The sequence below is a fragment of the Halichoeres trimaculatus genome, unplaced genomic scaffold, assembly GCF_033239565.1.
Source record: "Halichoeres trimaculatus isolate MK-OKI-2021-1 unplaced genomic scaffold, fHalTri1.1 fHalTri1_scaffold_8, whole genome shotgun sequence".
Lineage (NCBI taxonomy): Eukaryota > Metazoa > Chordata > Actinopteri > Labriformes > Labridae > Halichoeres > Halichoeres trimaculatus.
This window is the reverse complement of record NW_027437186.1, coordinates 11,123,321-11,141,528: the sequence shown is the minus strand read 5'-3', so window position 1 is coordinate 11,141,528 and position 18,208 is coordinate 11,123,321. Positions and strand designations below refer to the sequence as shown.

At 38.8% G+C, this 18,208-nt stretch overlaps 1 protein-coding gene across 6 annotated transcripts in view; it reads left to right on the top strand.

Annotated features, from left to right (window-relative positions):
- cfap46 (cilia and flagella associated protein 46) overlaps positions 1 to 11,421 on the top strand; it is a 92,590-nt gene extending 81,169 nt beyond the window's left edge. For all 6 annotated transcript variants that reach the window (XM_074675730.1, XM_074675727.1, XM_074675728.1 and 3 more), the window contains 8 exons: positions 339 to 399; positions 493 to 525; positions 2,497 to 2,599; positions 2,727 to 2,839; positions 6,462 to 6,543; positions 8,014 to 8,150; positions 10,546 to 10,644; positions 10,770 to 11,421. In XM_074675730.1, the coding sequence (XP_074531831.1) occupies positions 339 to 399; positions 493 to 525; positions 2,497 to 2,599; positions 2,727 to 2,839; positions 6,462 to 6,543; positions 8,014 to 8,150; positions 10,546 to 10,644; positions 10,770 to 10,870 (729 nt within the window). In that variant the 3' untranslated portion in view covers positions 10,871 to 11,421. The remainder of the gene's footprint in view (positions 1 to 338; positions 400 to 492; positions 526 to 2,496; positions 2,600 to 2,726; positions 2,840 to 6,461; positions 6,544 to 8,013; positions 8,151 to 10,545; positions 10,645 to 10,769) is intronic.
- Positions 11,422 to 18,208: the final 6,787 nt, after the last annotated feature.

Below are 18,208 nucleotides of genomic sequence, written 5' to 3'. Positions count from 1 at the left end.
GCAGCTGCCAGATACTGATGGCAATATTACTTTTACCTGCTGTCAGCACAGGCAGTAATTTAAGTCCCTAACACCCTTTAAAGTGTGCTTTTTTAATCAATTACATAACATGTTTCATAAAGATCCCATTTCACGTTCAGAGCAGTCATCTACTTTCATGCTAGCCTCTTTTTTTACCTAACAGCCCATTCCTTGTTACTTATATGTCTTTTCTCTGTTATATACTGCTGCTATATCATGTCTGGCTTCAGCAGATACACACATAGAGACATTACTTGTATTTTCGTGTCAATATACACTTTATATTTGTTACCTTTACCATTTATTCATTACCCCAGGGACCTGGGAGTCGTGCCTTGCCATCACACACTTTTCCGGTGGACACACGCAACTTCAAATGTATCCTTTTCTCTTTTCAGTTCAGTATTTCTGCTTAGGAAAGTTATAGTTCTCTGAATTTCACAAGTTATCGTTCTTAACGTATGTTGACAGATATTGTTGACCCCAACAATGAAGGCAGCTTTGGTAAGACATAATACATCAAATGAGCTATATTGGATGTAAGGATGATTAGGAAATGACTACAAACCTGTCATGCAGTTTCTCATGGGCTGCAACCAGAAACCTGAATGTAGTTACGTTATAAGATCATGGACTGTATAAAACATGGACGTAGCCTCCGCGGCGTCCATGAAACTGTGACATGAAGCCATTCCGCAAACACAGACACATTGACTATGACAGCTCTTGGACTATATTATGGCTGGGCTTGTACGTGATTTCCGGTCTTTCTGCAGCCAGCCCCAAGCGGCTTCTCAATGAACAGCAAGTTTTAGCACTATCACATAGGCTCCATTTTTACCAACCAGATGTTGCCACTTGTATAGGATGCAACAGGGTTTTTGACTTGGAATCACGTAACAAAATTGATCAAATATTGAAACTGAAACTGTACAAGCCATGTTTGTCACCGCTGTCCTATAAAAAAGACACAGACTTCAAGAGGGGCCACAACGCTGTCGTGGGAAACCATGCTGTGAAGGGTAAATGACATAAAGACTTGTGCATTAGTCTTTGAGTTTCCAAAAACTGAATGAATCAAAACTTATTAAACCACTTTTTGAAAGTAATACTGAGACTTGAAATGCCAGATTCAGTCATGTTCAAGTAAGGTTTCAATGTCAACACTAATATTTATGGTGCGATAAAAATAGTTTCTAATCGTTGATGCATTGTTAAGCGGTGCTGATTCATTTCAACAAACAACTGGCATGTAACATCCAAACAAACCAAAAAAATGGTTGCAGAAGTGACGTTTTAGACTATTTGTCAAATCGGTGAAGGCTTAAATCCTAACAGGATGTTAGTGTAAGTGCTGACTCATAATTGATTGCCTCTTAACAAGCTTTCAGGTAGAAAATAACTGACATCACACACACTTAAAACAGCAAGTGTGAATTAACATTAGTGACATTTACTGGTGCATTTAGAAACTAAAGCACATGTTTACTTTTACAGTACTGGGACTTTGTGCAGATGAAATCCTCTTTGCTAGTGATAAACAAGGCCATATCGCAAAGTGGTCATTCACTTTAATTTGATGTAATGTTGTGTGGACATGAAAAGCCAGTAAGATACTTGGCTTCCCCATTTCCCGAAATTATTACCTCTGCCAAGGAGTTCATGTTTTTGGGAGTTTGTCTGTTTGTCTGTGAACAACACAAATTAAAAAGTAACAAACGGATCTTAATAAAATTTTCAGGAAATGTTCAAAGTGGGATAAAGAAGAAGTGATCAAATTTTGGTGGCAATCCGGATCACCATCTGGATCCAGGATTCTTTTTAAAAGATTCTTTATCATTGTGAGATAGGGCTGTTTTCACCATATGTGTATATAACTCCATGATAAATGGTCGGATTTCTTTGCAAAACAAAACAAGACAAGGTCAACATAATTTCTGACAGATGTAAAAGTACGATCCAGATCCTGGCAAAATTCTGGATACTAAGATCTGGATTATGAAATCTGTTCTGGGTCATCATAATTTTCAACACTGTCAAATTAACTGCAACTAACACCAAATTGTAGCAGACAGTCTGCTGAAAGGGAGTATAACATTAAAGTAGGACTAAAGTGTTGGTGACAATCACAATATCCATGGCGCAGGTCTGTGCTCTCTGAGTGCTTTTTAGTCTTATTGGTACTTTTTTGTGGATAATTTTTTTCAACCAAGACTTATTGTCAACATTTTGGATAACAGAACTCAGGCTGGGTCGATGATTGGCTGACCAAGCACTGTGCTGATGCATTTCTATGAATGTTTTGCATTTGACATGTTTTGACAAGTGGAAAAATCCTTACACCATTTTTACTTCTTTGAAAAATATTCAATTTTATAAAATCTTTTGTTGTGTGAAACTCACACTCCAGCTCCCACTAAATGTCACAGCTCTGTGGAGAGGTTTTGTGATTTATCTGTGTTATTAATGGGACAGATGGGACCAGCCTCAGTACTTGGATGGAGGAGATTTTGGAAACACACAGTCAGCATTTCACCTCACAGTGGGAGGGCGTCATGGGCAGCAAGCAAACACCCAGGTAAGAGAAGCAGAGCAAAGATAGAAAAAAAACAGAAAGTCTTTATGCAGTCTCTCCTGCTGGGAACCAGCATTAATAACACACCTGATCAGTTTTGCACCACTCACCTCCTCTGTTGTGTTTATAGTCTCTTGGAGATGCAGCAGCTGCTGAGCAGGTGCAGTGCCTTCATCTACCTGGGGATGGAGCGCTTCACGGCAAACATCCCACCTGAAAAACAAGTAGCCCTCGATCTTTCAGGTACAGTGAACAAACATAAACAGATAAATCCTCATGGTCAGTCTCATGGTTATTAATGCCAGCGCCTCAGAGCAGTTTTACATGAATACATTCATGTTTGTTTTTCATGAATGGAAGATGACATTATGCTCCTATCTGCTGTGTGGTGTGGTTTGTTTCAGTTTGCCCCTACAGATCAGAAACAGCACAGAGTCATACTTAATGTGGAACACTTTTTGTACATAACAAACTAATAATAATACAGTTATCACTAACCCTCATGTTTTATTCATGACACGAGGCCACTCTCTGATTTCAGCTATAAAATGGGCCTGTTTTGGTTTATATAAAGACATCTGGTCCACTGCTCAGATATCAAATTCTCACAGAGTTTTGACCTTCTGAAAGTATTCATATGGTAGCAGAAAAAAACAAGTGTCAAAATATTGTATTAATGCATGTCTGGATTTTGGAGCATTGCTTGTTGATTATGGAAGCAGTAAATGGAGCAGGACACTTCTTCTCCTCAAACTCATTAGTCTTAAATCTCTGAGTGAATGCATACAGAAATATTCAGCCTCTTAAATCAATGTGTTTGAATACTGAAGCCCTGCAGTAGCATTTCCACAACCTTAATGTGATCTAGTGAAAACAAACTGACTGAGAAGATAAATGAGTACCGAGGATCACTTTGCTCAAGGGAATACAGAGTGAACAATTAACAGCAGAAAGAGTACAGTTAGCCTTGATCAATACTTGCAGAGTTTTAAAAACTCTGTTTTTTTGGTCATGGTTCTTCTGGTCAGTTTTGACAGGCAGACCTGCAGCTGGGCTTTTTTATTTGTTTGTTTGTTTTTTTGTTTTGTTTTTGTTTTTTTACTCCCAGGCATTTCAGGAAAAATTTACTAAAACAGTAAAAGGACGGGAGCGATTCTGTTTTTAAAGGGGCTGTGAGGAGTTTGAAAGTGATCTTGCAAAAGTCTCCCTTCTAGATATATGCCTGATTGTAATCCACACTTTAAAAGGAGATTATCAGCATCAATATTGCTGGTTACAGGTTATTTTAAATTGCTATTTCTTAGCTTCCAATTCAGGTCAACCAGGACCGGATGATCCACAGCACGTCTAGGTCTCTATGACAACACAATGCCAGCTGACAAAGTGTAGTAGTGAGAAGAGATAAAACACAGAGATCTGTTTTTTTTTTTTCTGCTGAAAACGATTTCTGTGATTAGTTTTGTAGTGATGGTGGACACAGGAGTCTTAACTGTCAGACAGAAAAAGGACAGAAGAGCAGAAGAAAGCTAAACGAGAGAGTGGTAGAGTCCGAGCTAAAGGCTAATTAGCCTTTAGCTCAGGCTGTATCACTCTTTAACACAGGGGCTAAACTGTTTGTGCTAATGTTGATTCCAACCCACAGTCAGCAGTTATTCTGCAGTGGTCTGTTCAAACTCAAGAGTCTTTCAATAAAATGAAGAGTGAGGTTACGTTAGCTCTGATTGGTTGATGACTGGCAGGACATAGCTAACCAGGATTCACTAACATTACACGTTACAGACATGTCATAGAGCACTGCACTGCCAGCTGTGCTAAATATAAACTGTCACTAAACTACTTATAAACTGACAGTGTTTACTTGTTGTTAGCCTACAGATACATCAGAGCACTGGGCTAATATATAGCCGGCTGCTACAACATTTGCTTGATGTCACGTCAACAAACACATGCCTCATTAAAAGTAATTTACAACAGTGTGCAGAGATTCCAGGCCACAAGGTGGCGAGGGAGTGCAATCAAAACGGATCATCCTCTTAGCATCTTTAATTCTAAAACTAAATCTTTATTTACAATCAAGAAAATCCATAATGACATGGAGAAATTACATACAACAGTAAACATAGAGTGGAAATTAAAACTCTAAAAAATAAAAGAAAAACAGCTCATTTATCTGACATTAGTCCTTTCACTCTTTGAATAGAACACTCAGCTTTTTTTTATGTATAAACCAGGAGGAAAAAAAACAATAGTGTGCTGCTATTTGCGGCAATACTTAAAAAATATGCAAATTAAACTCTCCAAGCTCCTCCCCCAAATCCTCCCCTCAACACCAACATAGTTACAGAAAATTGAAACCGAAAAAACACATTAAGCGAAAAGAAATTGTGATCAAAAATGTCATTTATTTAAACATTTAAATTTTTAATTGTTTTGAATACATTTTAAGCTGTTGTGAATAAATAAAATAGTATTTGTAAATAAAATAGTGTTTGAATTCAAAAATATAAGAATGCAAAAAAAACTTTAAAGTAAAATAATGTAAAACACTTCATGTCCATGTTTTTAACTTCAGCAATAGTTATCAATGCCATTACCTGTTTTGATGCCATTATGATACACATTTTTTAATGCCAGTGTTTCTTTTTTTTCAGTTTAAGGGTATGTTTTTTAATGCCATTGTTTATCGTCAATATCAAACATTACAGACAGCAATTTGGCTCAATAGTCAGACATAAAAAGGAGCTCTGCTTGGTAGATGACTCGCAGGACATAACTTTCCAGCATTCACTGGATACTGCTCAATTTCAAACAAAACACAAAAGCATAATCTAACACAGAAATCCATATGAACAATTTTCAAACTTGCGCAGGTGCAGAGGCTTACACCTCCCCTGTAATCATCTGAACCCAGCTTTAAACCAGTAACACTTATCCAGCAATCCACTCTCTAGTCTTTCCACCTTTTAGGATACTTTACAAAACACTTATGGCTTCCTTGGTATTGATTTTTTTCTCCCTCCATTTCACCAACAAGCACAGGTGGTCAAATGTCCGGTGGACTTAATCCAGTTTGACTGACAGTGACAGGCTGGCCTTACACTTCCCTTCAGGCCACGCATATGTGCCACCTGCCAGCGAGTTGTTGGTGCTGCTAACTATAGTGTGACTGACACCATGCTCTGAATTCCAGCTGTTACTTCACAGCACACCGGATCATTTCCACTTAATTGGCGACCAAGATCTGATTAGGTGATGGCAGATAGAAGTTTTCTCTGAAAGAAGGAGCGGTTGTGCCCTACATGCAGTGCCATCTGCACTCCTGTCTTATCCAGGAACTCTGCATCTTTATCTTTTTGTTGCGTAATGACATTACGATTTGACTTGACTTGTTCAGGGAAAAAGCATCATGACCGTGTTGTGACTAAATGGACCCCCTTTGGCCACATGTGGCTCAATGGCAGCAGTGTTTCTCACAGACGTTACCTCACTATACACTGTAGGTCAATCAGCCTTCAAGGCTCTGCCCATAGAGAAGATAGATGACCTCACTGAGACACACCTGGTGTCACATCAGTTTTCTTACTCTTACAGCTTCAGTCTAAAGGTCACTGTTGTAGAAGTCTGTGTAGTGTTCTAATAACAGATGGACCAGTGGAGAAGCTGCAGCTAGTCCGTGTTAAAGACTCTTAACAGCAGCCTCATGCCTCAGTAGGATGATTGATTTCCACTGTAAATCCACACAAAATATACTTTTTATTGTGTTTGTGCAAAAAAAAATATGCTCAATGACAGTGAACCGGAAAGAACATTTTTTTTTATTATTATTATTATTACCCAGAAAATGATAATGATGTTTTCTCCATAGAGTGCCGCTTGGCTCTGCTCTTTGACCTGGTTCAGAACAAATCCAGTGTGGCTCGACTAACAAACAGAGACATGTACAAAAGGTAACACATTTAATGGATTCATGCTTTTCTTTTCCTTCATTTTTTCCCGCACCAGTTTTGATTCTCCTTATACCAAATTCTTTGGTATATTATTATTAGCTTTTTCCTCCATACAAGGACAAAAACACTGATTGACGTCAAAAGCTAATGAAAAAAGCTGATAAAAAGATATTAGCTTGAGTATGATTTATGTTCAAAGGACATGTGAAAAATGCTGTAAATAAGTATTAGAGACAACAGGAGAGATATGCTCCCCTGTTAAATTATTAATAATTAATAAATGCCAACAAAACAAGGGGCAACATCTGGTTTAAGCCTGTGCGGAAGTGCAAAAAGCTGCAGTTCATCAAGTTTCCTCTCGAGGCTGACAGCAAAAAGACCAGAAACCACATACACACACCAAGTCTAAAAAAAAAACGGATTTTTAAGAAATTAAAAAAATCTATTTCCAACCTGGTTCAGAAAACGGCTCGGGTCTGATTTGCTTATTTTACTATTGGCACACACTGTACAGGGTGAATTTTTATTATAACTCAGCTGTTTAGAAGATATTAAGATCAGGAGTTTGTCCAAAAAGAGGTGCAGCTCAGCTCATGTGACTAGCAGGCACCCTAGCTTTTAATTAGGAGGCTCAAACTCTGCCTCTTGGGTCAGCATTTCCAATATGGCCCCGGCTGACGATCTGCTTCATTTCTCTGCATCAGGAACAGACGGATGATGTATCCATATTTTGTTTTTAAGATTTTATTTTTGTCCTTGAATGTTTCTGGTTTCCAGTGTTTCTGCAGAAACTCTCTAGTAGAATCTTTAAGAACTGCAACTTTTTTAGGCTTCACAATTAAACCTGGAGGTTGCTGCTTGAGTGATACCCAGGCAGTTGGCTCTCCAGTTGTGATTAATGCCGAGCATTGACCTCTGCTGCGCCCTCACTGCTGGCCCTTTCACTGTTTTTAGACTGTGTTTTCCACAACACCTTAATCTGCAGCAGTCTTACAAGTTTTTTGCAGTGCTTTTAACTTGTGTAGCCAGTGGAGTTTTATTTCTAAACATACAGATGGTAAGTACCATGCATAATTTGAATACCTAATATTGCACACTGCACTTAAAATTCAATAAATAAGTAATTATGCAGTTTTGAGAGTTAACGTTGACGTGTGCTTTAGTTCATATGCATTAAAAATTGATTTCAGTGTTTTAAGAATGGGGTAACAACTGTATATCCTGTGTCTTCCCCTCATACTTCTGTTTACCCTTTTCCCCTGTTTGTGTTTATTACATTTCTGCAGATCTCTGATTATTTAATTCTTTATGTGTTGACATCAGTACATCCTTTTCAAGGTGTTTTCTGTAAAGTATTAGGGTTTATTTGTTAGATTTTTATGAGCCCCACAGGGCCACCTTAGGGTGGGGTGTGCAACATGATCTTCTTTCTGTCATAGAGGGCATTCTCCCTGTCCGTCTCTTTTGTAGTTCAGTACAGCTGGCTCTGGAGAAACCTCTGCAGACTGCTCTGCTGCTGAGTTTAGGAGGTGTCAGCTCTATCGCCCTCAACCAGTGGCCCAGCAGCCTCCAACAGAATACTCAACGTGCACTCCATGTTCTGGAAAGTATGTTTCAAACAGTAATGCTCTCTCTACATTTCTTTAACCTGATAAGTTATGAATTAAGTGTGATTCTTTTGTTTTTAAACTTGGGCCCTGATGGATGGAGGGTTTTACTGTAGAAATGAAAACAGCCGCTGAAGTCATGGAGTCAGGTGGACTGAAGGTGTTGTAAAAGCTTGCTGAAGCAGTAGACTGGAGCTATTCAGTTTTTTTTAACTGAAGGTTGCTTAAAAAGTATCTTTAACATTTAGCCCAGTTTAAAAAAACAGGGTGCCCCCATATGTCTTGTCTTTACTCAGAACTTTTGGAGACATCTCAGGCTATATAGTTGGGTCATTTTGGACTGAAATGTGACTGCAAAGGTCCGCTTCTCAATGGATTTGTAATCTAGGAGGCTAAAAAACAAATTTAGCTGGGGTGTATTTTTTTAAATGGTGGAGAATTTTTTTTGAGTCCAAAATCCTAAATGGCTGTTGTAGAAATGATCTTTTTATATGCTCGACCTACAATGATGACAATACTGGTTTTCAGACCTTGTTTTTGTTAAGAAATGCACATTTCATGTTTACATAATGATTTGACCTTATTTTAACCTTCAAATTCAAGATGGCTGCCTCTTTTGGTGTTTTTTAAATTTTGGGGTGAGTTTTTGCCATTTTGGGGACATTTCTTTTTCCGTTTTGTTACAGAGTCTTGATAAGGTTAAAATGAAAGCTCTGCTCATGATGAAGAAAAAAAAAAAAAAAAGGCAAAATTCAGACTTTGCACGGTGGGCTGCTCTCACTCCCTCTCTAATGGGTAAACTTAATTCATAAAAAATTAATACCCTCCCCAAGTTTTTTTAATCTGTTTCATTGTTTGCCCATTTTTATTCCTTGTTCATTCTTCAAGACAGTGCAGCCACTAATTACCAACTTTATTTGGGGAGAGAAATCAGACAGGATACACAAAGATTTTCTTGAAAGGCCAAAACACCTTGGGGGTCTTTCCTCCCCAAATTTTCAATTTCATTACTTGGCTGCTATTCTGGGTAGCATGTCTCTCTGGCTTCTTTCCCCTGGTAGTACAATGTGTCCTGCATGTGTTAACATTGAGGTTTCACTGTGCCGACCGTATTCTCTTCCCCTTCCAGCCTCTTTCCTTAAACAAAATGTGGTTGTGTGGCATTCTTCAAAGATTTTAAAATAAGCTATTTCATGGAATACAGAGCACATCTCTCTTCCTCCATTTCTTGATAACCCTTTATTCCTTCCTTCTATTAACTCCTCTTCATTTAATATCTGGGGCATCAGAGGTGTCCAAAGTCCTCAGCACCTCTACATAAATAATGTCTTTGCTAGTTTCTCTCTGCTTTCAGAGAAATTTAATCTCCCTCGTTACCACTTCTTTCAATACCTACGAGTAAGAGACTTAATCAGAAAGAGGTTTCCAATTTTTCCTTCATGCCCACCCAAAACTCACCTTGATCACTTCATAACCATGTGTCTGAAATCTCAAAGGAGGATTGCTAAATTATATGAATGGTTTGGTTTTGACAATGGAGATGATATTTGGATCAATTTTGGTCCTCTTTTTTTTAATTTGTTCTCTAAAATATTTAGGAAAAACTCTCCCCTCTGCCCCCTCACAGCTATTTTGGTGCACCCCAAGTAAACATATTGATAACTCCCTAACAGAATAGGGCTCTTGCCTTCTCTTCCTGATTGACACAGTGGTTGATACTACTGAACCGGAAGAATGCTGCTCCACCCAACCACCCATACTCATCTCATCCATAGGATTGTGTCTAGTCTTCTATTGGAAAAGATCTGATACAGTGTAAACGGCGCCCTCCAAAACATCCACAGCACTTCGTCCGGTTGATTTGGTATACTATTAAAACTTTTCGACCGAGAACCTTCTCCTGTGTGTGCTTTTGGAGCCCCCCTCCTCATGAGTGTGGGTGTGTGATTCTGTCTGTCTTTCTGCCTGTCTGCATCAGTGTTTTTTGTTGTTGTTTTGTTTTGGGGGTTTTTTTTGTTGTTTATTTTCTTTCCTAACATTTTGTTTCACTCTTCAATTTTTATATTTATTACATATTAATATTATGATTCTAATGATTATCTAATTTTGTATTGGATTGTACTTGATTTATATGGGTTTTTTGTTTGTTTGTTTTTGTTTTCTTGGGTTTTTTTTGTTGTTGTGCTTTGGTAAGTGTCACCAGCACTGTAAGTATTCCTTTGTAGTCTAACTTTGACTTTTGTGTTGTATATTCATCAAAACAAAACAAAACTTAAAAAAAAAACTTTAAAAAAACAGGGTGTCCCCTTCACTCTGTCTTAAATACTGAGTCTTTTTCTCAGAGCATCATTTACATACACTGCGCTAACTCTGAGTCTGTCACTGTGTTTTTCAGATCTACTGAAAGTCAAACTGACCTCTGGACAGGCTGTACATTCCCTGAGAAGAGAAAGCATCTCAGAGATGCCATGTCACGGGGTTGCAGGACCACATGGTACTGTAGGCCCTCATCTTTCTTAAATAAGCTTTTTTTTTCAAATTGATGAAATTAAACACAACCACTTGAGTTCTCAAACAAGCTATGTAACTCTGATGTGTTGTTCTCTCTTTCATCCGCAGATATTGAGGCAGAGAAAGACAGTGTTCAGCACAGAACCACTCTCATACCTTCAGCCTTCAACTGCATTCTTTATGGTCTTCCAAACTTAATGCTCATGTAATTTTCTGCTGATCCTTCATATTTCTCTCATGCATTTCAACCTTCAATATGACCACAGGCAGTATGAATATATGTTAAATCCTAATCCACTATTATATGAAAGGTTAAAGTATTTTATTAAAGATGGTTGTTGGTTCTTTACACACATTTTCTACTGTGTAACTTTGTAAGAGGGCTGATTTTGTGCTCTGGTTTCGACAATTTAACCCTTCACAGGAGACTCAAACAGACAAGGTAAAACATGAATAATTAAATAAAATATAGCTTAAACCAGTTTACAGATTAACCCTTTTCTTCATTTTCAAATTTAACTTTACTTAAATTGAGATGTCAACATCTCTTCAGGATCTTTTCTTTACACAGACACACACACAACAGCTATTTCATGTCTGCAGCATGCATTGATGCCATTGAGTTACACATCACATCCATTTGAGAGAAGTGTATAATCAAAGTTCACCAAAATTAAAAGTAATATTTTTCCTTTAAAGAGGACTATAAACACTGAAATATAAGGATAACCTTCATTTGCCTTAAAATGTGTTCTGTCCAGTGACCAGAAGGGGGAGACAATCTGGCTGATAAAAGACGTCTGAATTTTTTGTCACGACTCCATGGTTACGGTCTTATAATAAAATAATCTAATCTAAAATAAATACAAGAAATTATTTTTGCACACATCCATGGTTTATTATATAAAAAGCATACAAACTGGAAACTGCATGGCTTGTTTTAAGGCTTTCTCAAAGCCAAATTATAGTTTCAAATGTTTCTGCGTGCAGGATCTAAACTGCCCACAGTAAACATCAGAAGGTTGTAATCACAGATGGAACATTTCACTTAAAGTTGAAACTCTAATTGTTACCTGCTCCTGAGTACATATAATGGTGCCAATCAGGTTAGGTTAGCTTTGTAAATCTGAAAACCCTGACTATAAAATCAACAGATCTGATTTTTCCTTTTTGTTGAATATTTACTTGCAGAGATGATTTTCTCATTCAGTGCACAGACCCAGAGCCACACTGTCAATTCATGGAGAAATACAATGCATGGAGGGAAAGCATTATTCTAAACAGGAAAAAACAATTGACATGTGCATATTGAGTCGTGGATGCCATACTGAATGGTTAAACAGTATACGGAGAATTGTGGCATCCTGAGTGGGTAGTGACATCATCACCTTTTCGTGAAACGCCCTATTTCTTCTGCTGGAGTTTCCCCTGAGTCTGACACCCTCATCAGTCTGTGCCATACAGTCTATAATCTGTACTAATATCAGCAGTGAGCAGGAAACAGGCTCTATCCACCACCGCCCCACATCGATTGTTCTGCACCTGTGACTTAACAGCCCCATCTGACACCTGCTTACCTGCAGGGACTGTAGCGCACTCTTACTGGACTGTGACAGCCAAACCAATCTCACCAGGTGTGTCCACCCAGATGCTGTCCAACAACTACAGCCCAGACTGTGTTTGCACTCGTGAAACTTCTGTTGACTCAGAAACACAAAGTACAGTTTGTCCTGAAACCCTCAGCTGCTTCTATTAAAAGCCTGAGAAAGACTTTTCTTCTGTCCTCACTCCAGATGAGTCAGGTACAATGTGAGTAAAGTGATGCAGCTTCCATTTAGTACATCTGTAAGTGAAGGTGAGTTGTTCTGGTCTTGACGTCTTTGCAGGTGTACTTATCTAAGCCTCGTTAATTTCCCTTTTCATAACCACTTGTGGTGATTCATTCTTTTTGACTCATGGTTTTGAAGGCCCTGTTTTAAACTGAGTGAACACAAGCATTTAGTCCTCTTGAGTCACTCACTCCCTTCTTCCATGAACCTGGCATTCAAATGAAATGTAAATGTGATTTCTTGTTTTAATTTTCAGGACGTCAATCAGCATTAATCCTTTTATTTGTTGCTGTACTGTTCTAAATGTTAATTCAATAAATTCTTGCATAGTAAACACTGCCCTAGTTCTTACTGTAAGCACTGTATGACCTGAGGCTTTAAATAGATGATTTTTTTTTTTTAATTTGCTGTAACAGAGTCAAAGTTATAATGGAAAGAAAGCTTTTATTCCTCCATAAATGCAAGTATGTAAAACTATTTAGATTATATATCTGGTTAAACTATTTGATTATGAAGAGTTCCAGGTTTCACTCATGCTTGGAGCTTCCTTTTTCTTTTTCTCCTCTTTTTCTCATAAGTTCCAGAGTCTTTTAGATCCCGATAAAACATTACCAGGAACTACATAGCTCCTGCAGCCCATTGTTGGTCTGTGTTTTTCCCATGGCTGAAAACCAGGGTGGATTATGCAAACCAGGACAACGTTTTGAGGAAAAAGAAGAAGAAGAAGAGGGTAACTGCACTACACTACCATATCAGCAGAAGGCTGTAATAGAATGATGCGGAAAAATTGACATCACAGGAGAAGGTTGTAAACCACTTGAAAAAAACAAAATAAAAATAAATGAAAATAAAACGGTTTCAGTTTTGACCAGTAAAACACTAAAGCGTTGTGCTGTCTAAAGCATGGAGATTGACCAGTCTCCAGGCTCGGATAATGAGCATTTGAGGGTTGATTTACTGTTACATGCAACTTTTTGTTTCAACATAAAAATTTGGTGTAAATTGATGTAGATAAAACATCTTGTGTCACCCCTTGTCTAAGTTAGGTTAAATTAAACTGGTCAGTTGACCTAACTTCTTCAGGTAGTCATTCAAAATAATCTGTTTCAATCCAACTTTTCAGTAAACCTCCCTTTTTGTTTAGTTTAATTATAGTCGTTCGTTGACTTAACTTCTACACTGTCAAATATTTCACTACACCATAAAAAATAACCATAAATTACTGGCAGCAGGGGCTGACAGTAGTTTTCTGTTATTTTACAGTGCATGTGCTGTAATTTATTTTCACAGTATAATACAGTAGGTTGGATTACAGCATTTGAATGTGAAATAACTGTTTAACAGCCCTGTTTTTACCGTTGCTTTTACAGGAAAAAAATTGTAGTAATGATATTTTGTAACCCTGAGTGAGAAGGTAACACAATGGATATAAAACCCTGCTGTAATTAAGATGTTACACAGAGGGCACAGGCTGTCTGTGTTTGAAATGGCACAGACCAGCTGTTGTTGCTTGATGGCAATGACTTGCTGTCTTTCTCTGTCCTGATACTAACCCATTAGCAAATCTCATTTATTAGCATACACACGAAATGCACTTTAAAAATCGTTGAGTACATGGAGCACTGACAGCCTGTCCATGCAGTGGAGCACAGATAACCAGTCCATGCAATGAAGCACAGACAGCCTGTGCCCCCAACAGTATGGCATACCAATATACAGCAGGGTCTCATCCCCACTGCCTTTCCTTCTCACTCATGGTTACAAAAAAACATCAGAACAAAAACTTCTTTACTGTAAAATAACAGTAAAATGCTGGCAGCAGGTTTGCCAGTATTTTACTGTTTTCCACTGACACATTTAGCTGATAGTTTCCAGTTTATAGGGTCACTCTTTAAACTGTAACACTGGGGGATGACAGAGACACATTTACACTATCAGGCTCCAAAAAGACCATTGTTTAGGAGTTATTAAATCAAGTTGATCACAGCTGTATGAGATCTCTTTGTGGACAGAGGGGAAAATTAAAACTCTGGGTGCTCAACCATTTAGAAAAAATCAGCTTGCAGGCCTCACCTCCCAAAGTTCCTGGACCTTCCAGGGCCATGAGGAAAAAAAAAATAGGCTATGTGAAAATCTATAGTTTTGGTTCACACAAATGTGCTCTTGATTCATGATCTGTGTCGGTTTATTAGAAATCTGTCGATACTTCTTGATTAACCTTTTTTCAGAGAACAAGGACCAACAGACAATTTCCACAGGTGTGCGTCAGTTTGGGTAATATAAAAGCAGAGAGTTACTCACTGAATATTTTTATTTCATTAATGGCATGTCCCTGACATGAGTATAACCACCAAGGATCAGATCTGATCAGGTTTTCTTGTAAAATAAAGTTTCATGCCCTGACTGGACAGAAAACCCATTACCCTCTATCAACTGGGACGAAGGTCTTGGCTTTGACTCTGGACCAACCAGCAGGATTACTCATCTCTTCCTCTTTTCTACACTAGAGGAGGGTGACAAAGAGAAATGGGGTACAGTTTTTGTTTGTGACGCTGCTGGCTGCTTAATCATCAGTAGGCTGCACACCTAGCCAAGGGTACAAGGTTAGAAAATAAGGCCAGCGTCTGATACAAAACATAACCATGTCAAATCCCTGTGGCCAAGTGTCCTCTATCCAGCTTACACAGCACATAGCAGGGAGCATTTCCACTCTTTTTCCCCGTGCCCTGTCCAGGCTTTCTCTGCCGAACACAAACTTGAGGGATCTGTTACTTCTCAGAAATGCTCTCTCCTCAATGCAAGCTACCCTGGTACATGAAGCTGCCGTTGGGCTTATGAGCTTGTGTTGAGCCTCGTGTCTGTGAATTGGCCCCTTTGACAGGTAAGGTTGACTGATGTAACTGTGAAGTATTCATGAAACGCCCTCTTATTTATTCAAGGCCTGAGCGGTCTGCTTGCCATCCATGGAGGCCCAGACAAAGCTCTGATTTATGGTTATTTTATCTGACAGCCGCCTTTCCTTGGCTGAGTTTGTAGATTTGTTATTCTAAAATGAAGAGACGTCATGAAAATTGTACTTTTATCTGCCTGTGTAAAAAGATAATCCCGGTGGTTAAGGGCACAATAGACTCTACTCAAGGCTATCATACATGTACAAACCTTAACAATAGCTCACTGTCCAGAGGAAAAAATAATTTAGGAGTCGGAAGTTTAGATCCACTAATCTGGGAATTACATATGACACTTTAAAATGGGTGGTTGTACTCTGCCTGGCCAAAATAAAACGCACTCTAATATTTTGTTGGACCGCCTTTAGCTTTGACTACAGTACATATTTCCTGTGGCATTGTTTCAATGAGCTTCTGCAATGTCACAAAAATTATTTCCATCCAGTGTTGCACTATTTTTTCACCAAGATCTTCACTGATGATGGTAGAGTCTGACTGCAGTGAAAAGCCTTCTCCAGCACATCCCAAAGATTTTCAACAGGGTTCAGGTCTGGACTGTGGGGGCCAATCCATGTGTGAAAATGATGTCTCATGCTCCCTGAACCACTCTTTCACACTTTGAGCCCGATGAATCCTGGCATTGTCATATTGGAATATGGCCGTGCCATCAGGGAAGAAAAAGTCCATTGATGGAATAACCTGGTCATTCAGTATCTTCAGGTAGTCAGTTGACCTCATTCTTTGAGCACAGACTGTTGCTGAACCTAGACCTGACCAACTGCAGCAACCCCAGATCATAGCACTGCCCCCACAGGCTTGGACAGTAGGCACTAGGCATGATGGGTGATCACTTCATCTGCCTCTCTTCTTACCCTGATGGCCCATCACTCTGGAACAGGGTCAATCTGGACTCATCAGACCACATGACCTTCTTCCATTGCTCCAGAGTCCAAGCTTTATGCTCCATAGAAAATTGAAGCCTTTTTTTTCCAGTTAGCCTCACTGATTGCTGACTGACAGCGGTCAGACTCTACCATCATCAATGAAAGATCTTGGTGACATTTAATGCAACACTAGCTCAAAACAATGCCACAGCGAATGTGAGCCATAATCAAAGCTAAAGACGGTCTAACAAAATAGCAGGCACAGTATTTCATAGCAGTGTTTGTAATAGACACTTGTCAATAGTTTCTGTTTTAATGTTTATTTTGTATACTATGAAGCCCAGTTGTTTTTTCATTATCCTCAGTTGTAACTGTTTATTTGAGACCGTCTGTTTGGGCCCAGACGTTACACTCTTTGACATCATACATTCTTGGCTGCTTGGCAATTGATTAATATCTCTTCTGCATTAAGAACCAATATTTCAAAATCTTTGTCATCTGAACTTTTTTTTTTTTTTAAATCTCTATTTTTGAGCAACCACAGTGCCTCTCTGTGTTTCTTGCTGTGGATGTAACGGCTGGCTTTAGCCATGAGAGGTTCCATCCACTGTTGTGGGCAAATGTCAAGATCTTGTGAGGACTAGCTGTTTGTTGTTGATTGCAGTGACACCTGTGGCTAGAATTAGTTGTGTTTTTCAGGGATAAAGACTCTGTTTTCTAAGAACATTGCCATCTACCGTCATAAAGACTTGACTTTGTCCAAGGCATTTAGAAAATAATAGAGAGCAGATCTTTTTAACACTACTTTTCTTTGTCCATGACAACTTTTCTCAGAATCCAAAGCAACAAGGTAATTTATGTATTTGAAGTTACATAGTGGTACTGTTTTGACGTGACAAGAAAAATTCACAGACCAGTGCTCTGAAGTGTCCGTAACGTGTAACATGTAACATGTAATGTGTGCCATTTGTGAATCCTGGCTGTATCCTACCACTGCTCATCTACCAACTCCAACCTCACCAAGCAGAGCTAACGTAACCTCACTCTTCATTTTATTAATAGACTTGAAACAGCTGGGATGGGCTCCAGCCCTCTGTGACCCCAAAAGGAATTAGTGGTTAAGTTAATGAATGGATGGATGATTTAAGCTCTGATGGTGAAACTAATTAAACTTTTAGGACGGCCAGGGTACCAATTTCAGTCCAACTCTGCATCTTCAGACAAGTTGATAACATGTTGCTAAACCCTGATCCTGGCATGTGGTAAAAACCTCTCTAATGGTTGCTCCTGTTGGGTCCTGATACATTGGAACAAAGGCAGTGACCAAATCAGAATCAGTAAAGATAACAAATACTGTCTGCTTCAGTGATAGTTAGCACCTTTCCTTGGAGCTTGTAGGGGGAAACAGTTATCTGGGGTAGTTTAATTACTAATAATTACCTCAACAGTTTTACAGCCTGAAAAGATTAATCTTTTCATACATCACTAAAAATCATTAGCATATTGTCCGGGCTTAAAACACAAGTTGCTACTGTAGTCATACCGTCACAGCATGGATAAAAGCTCATTCTGAACGCTCATCGTTTTATTGGTTTTATGTTTGAAATTGTTCAGTCACTGCACACAAGAAGCCTCCTCTGAAGTGACTGAAGTGACTCTTCTTCTTGATGTGTGAGACCACTTGATGAGTCATTAAAGGACTGTCCAGGAGCTTTACTTGCCAGGAGGGAAGGAGTGGAGAGTCTCATTATTTCACACTTCATAAAGTCAGAAATCTCCCACAGACAGCAGATCCACAGGGACGTGATAGCAGCACAATTACACTGAGACAAGTAAAAATCAGAACTAGACAGCACTCAGCTGTGTGATTTAGCCAAAAACTAAGA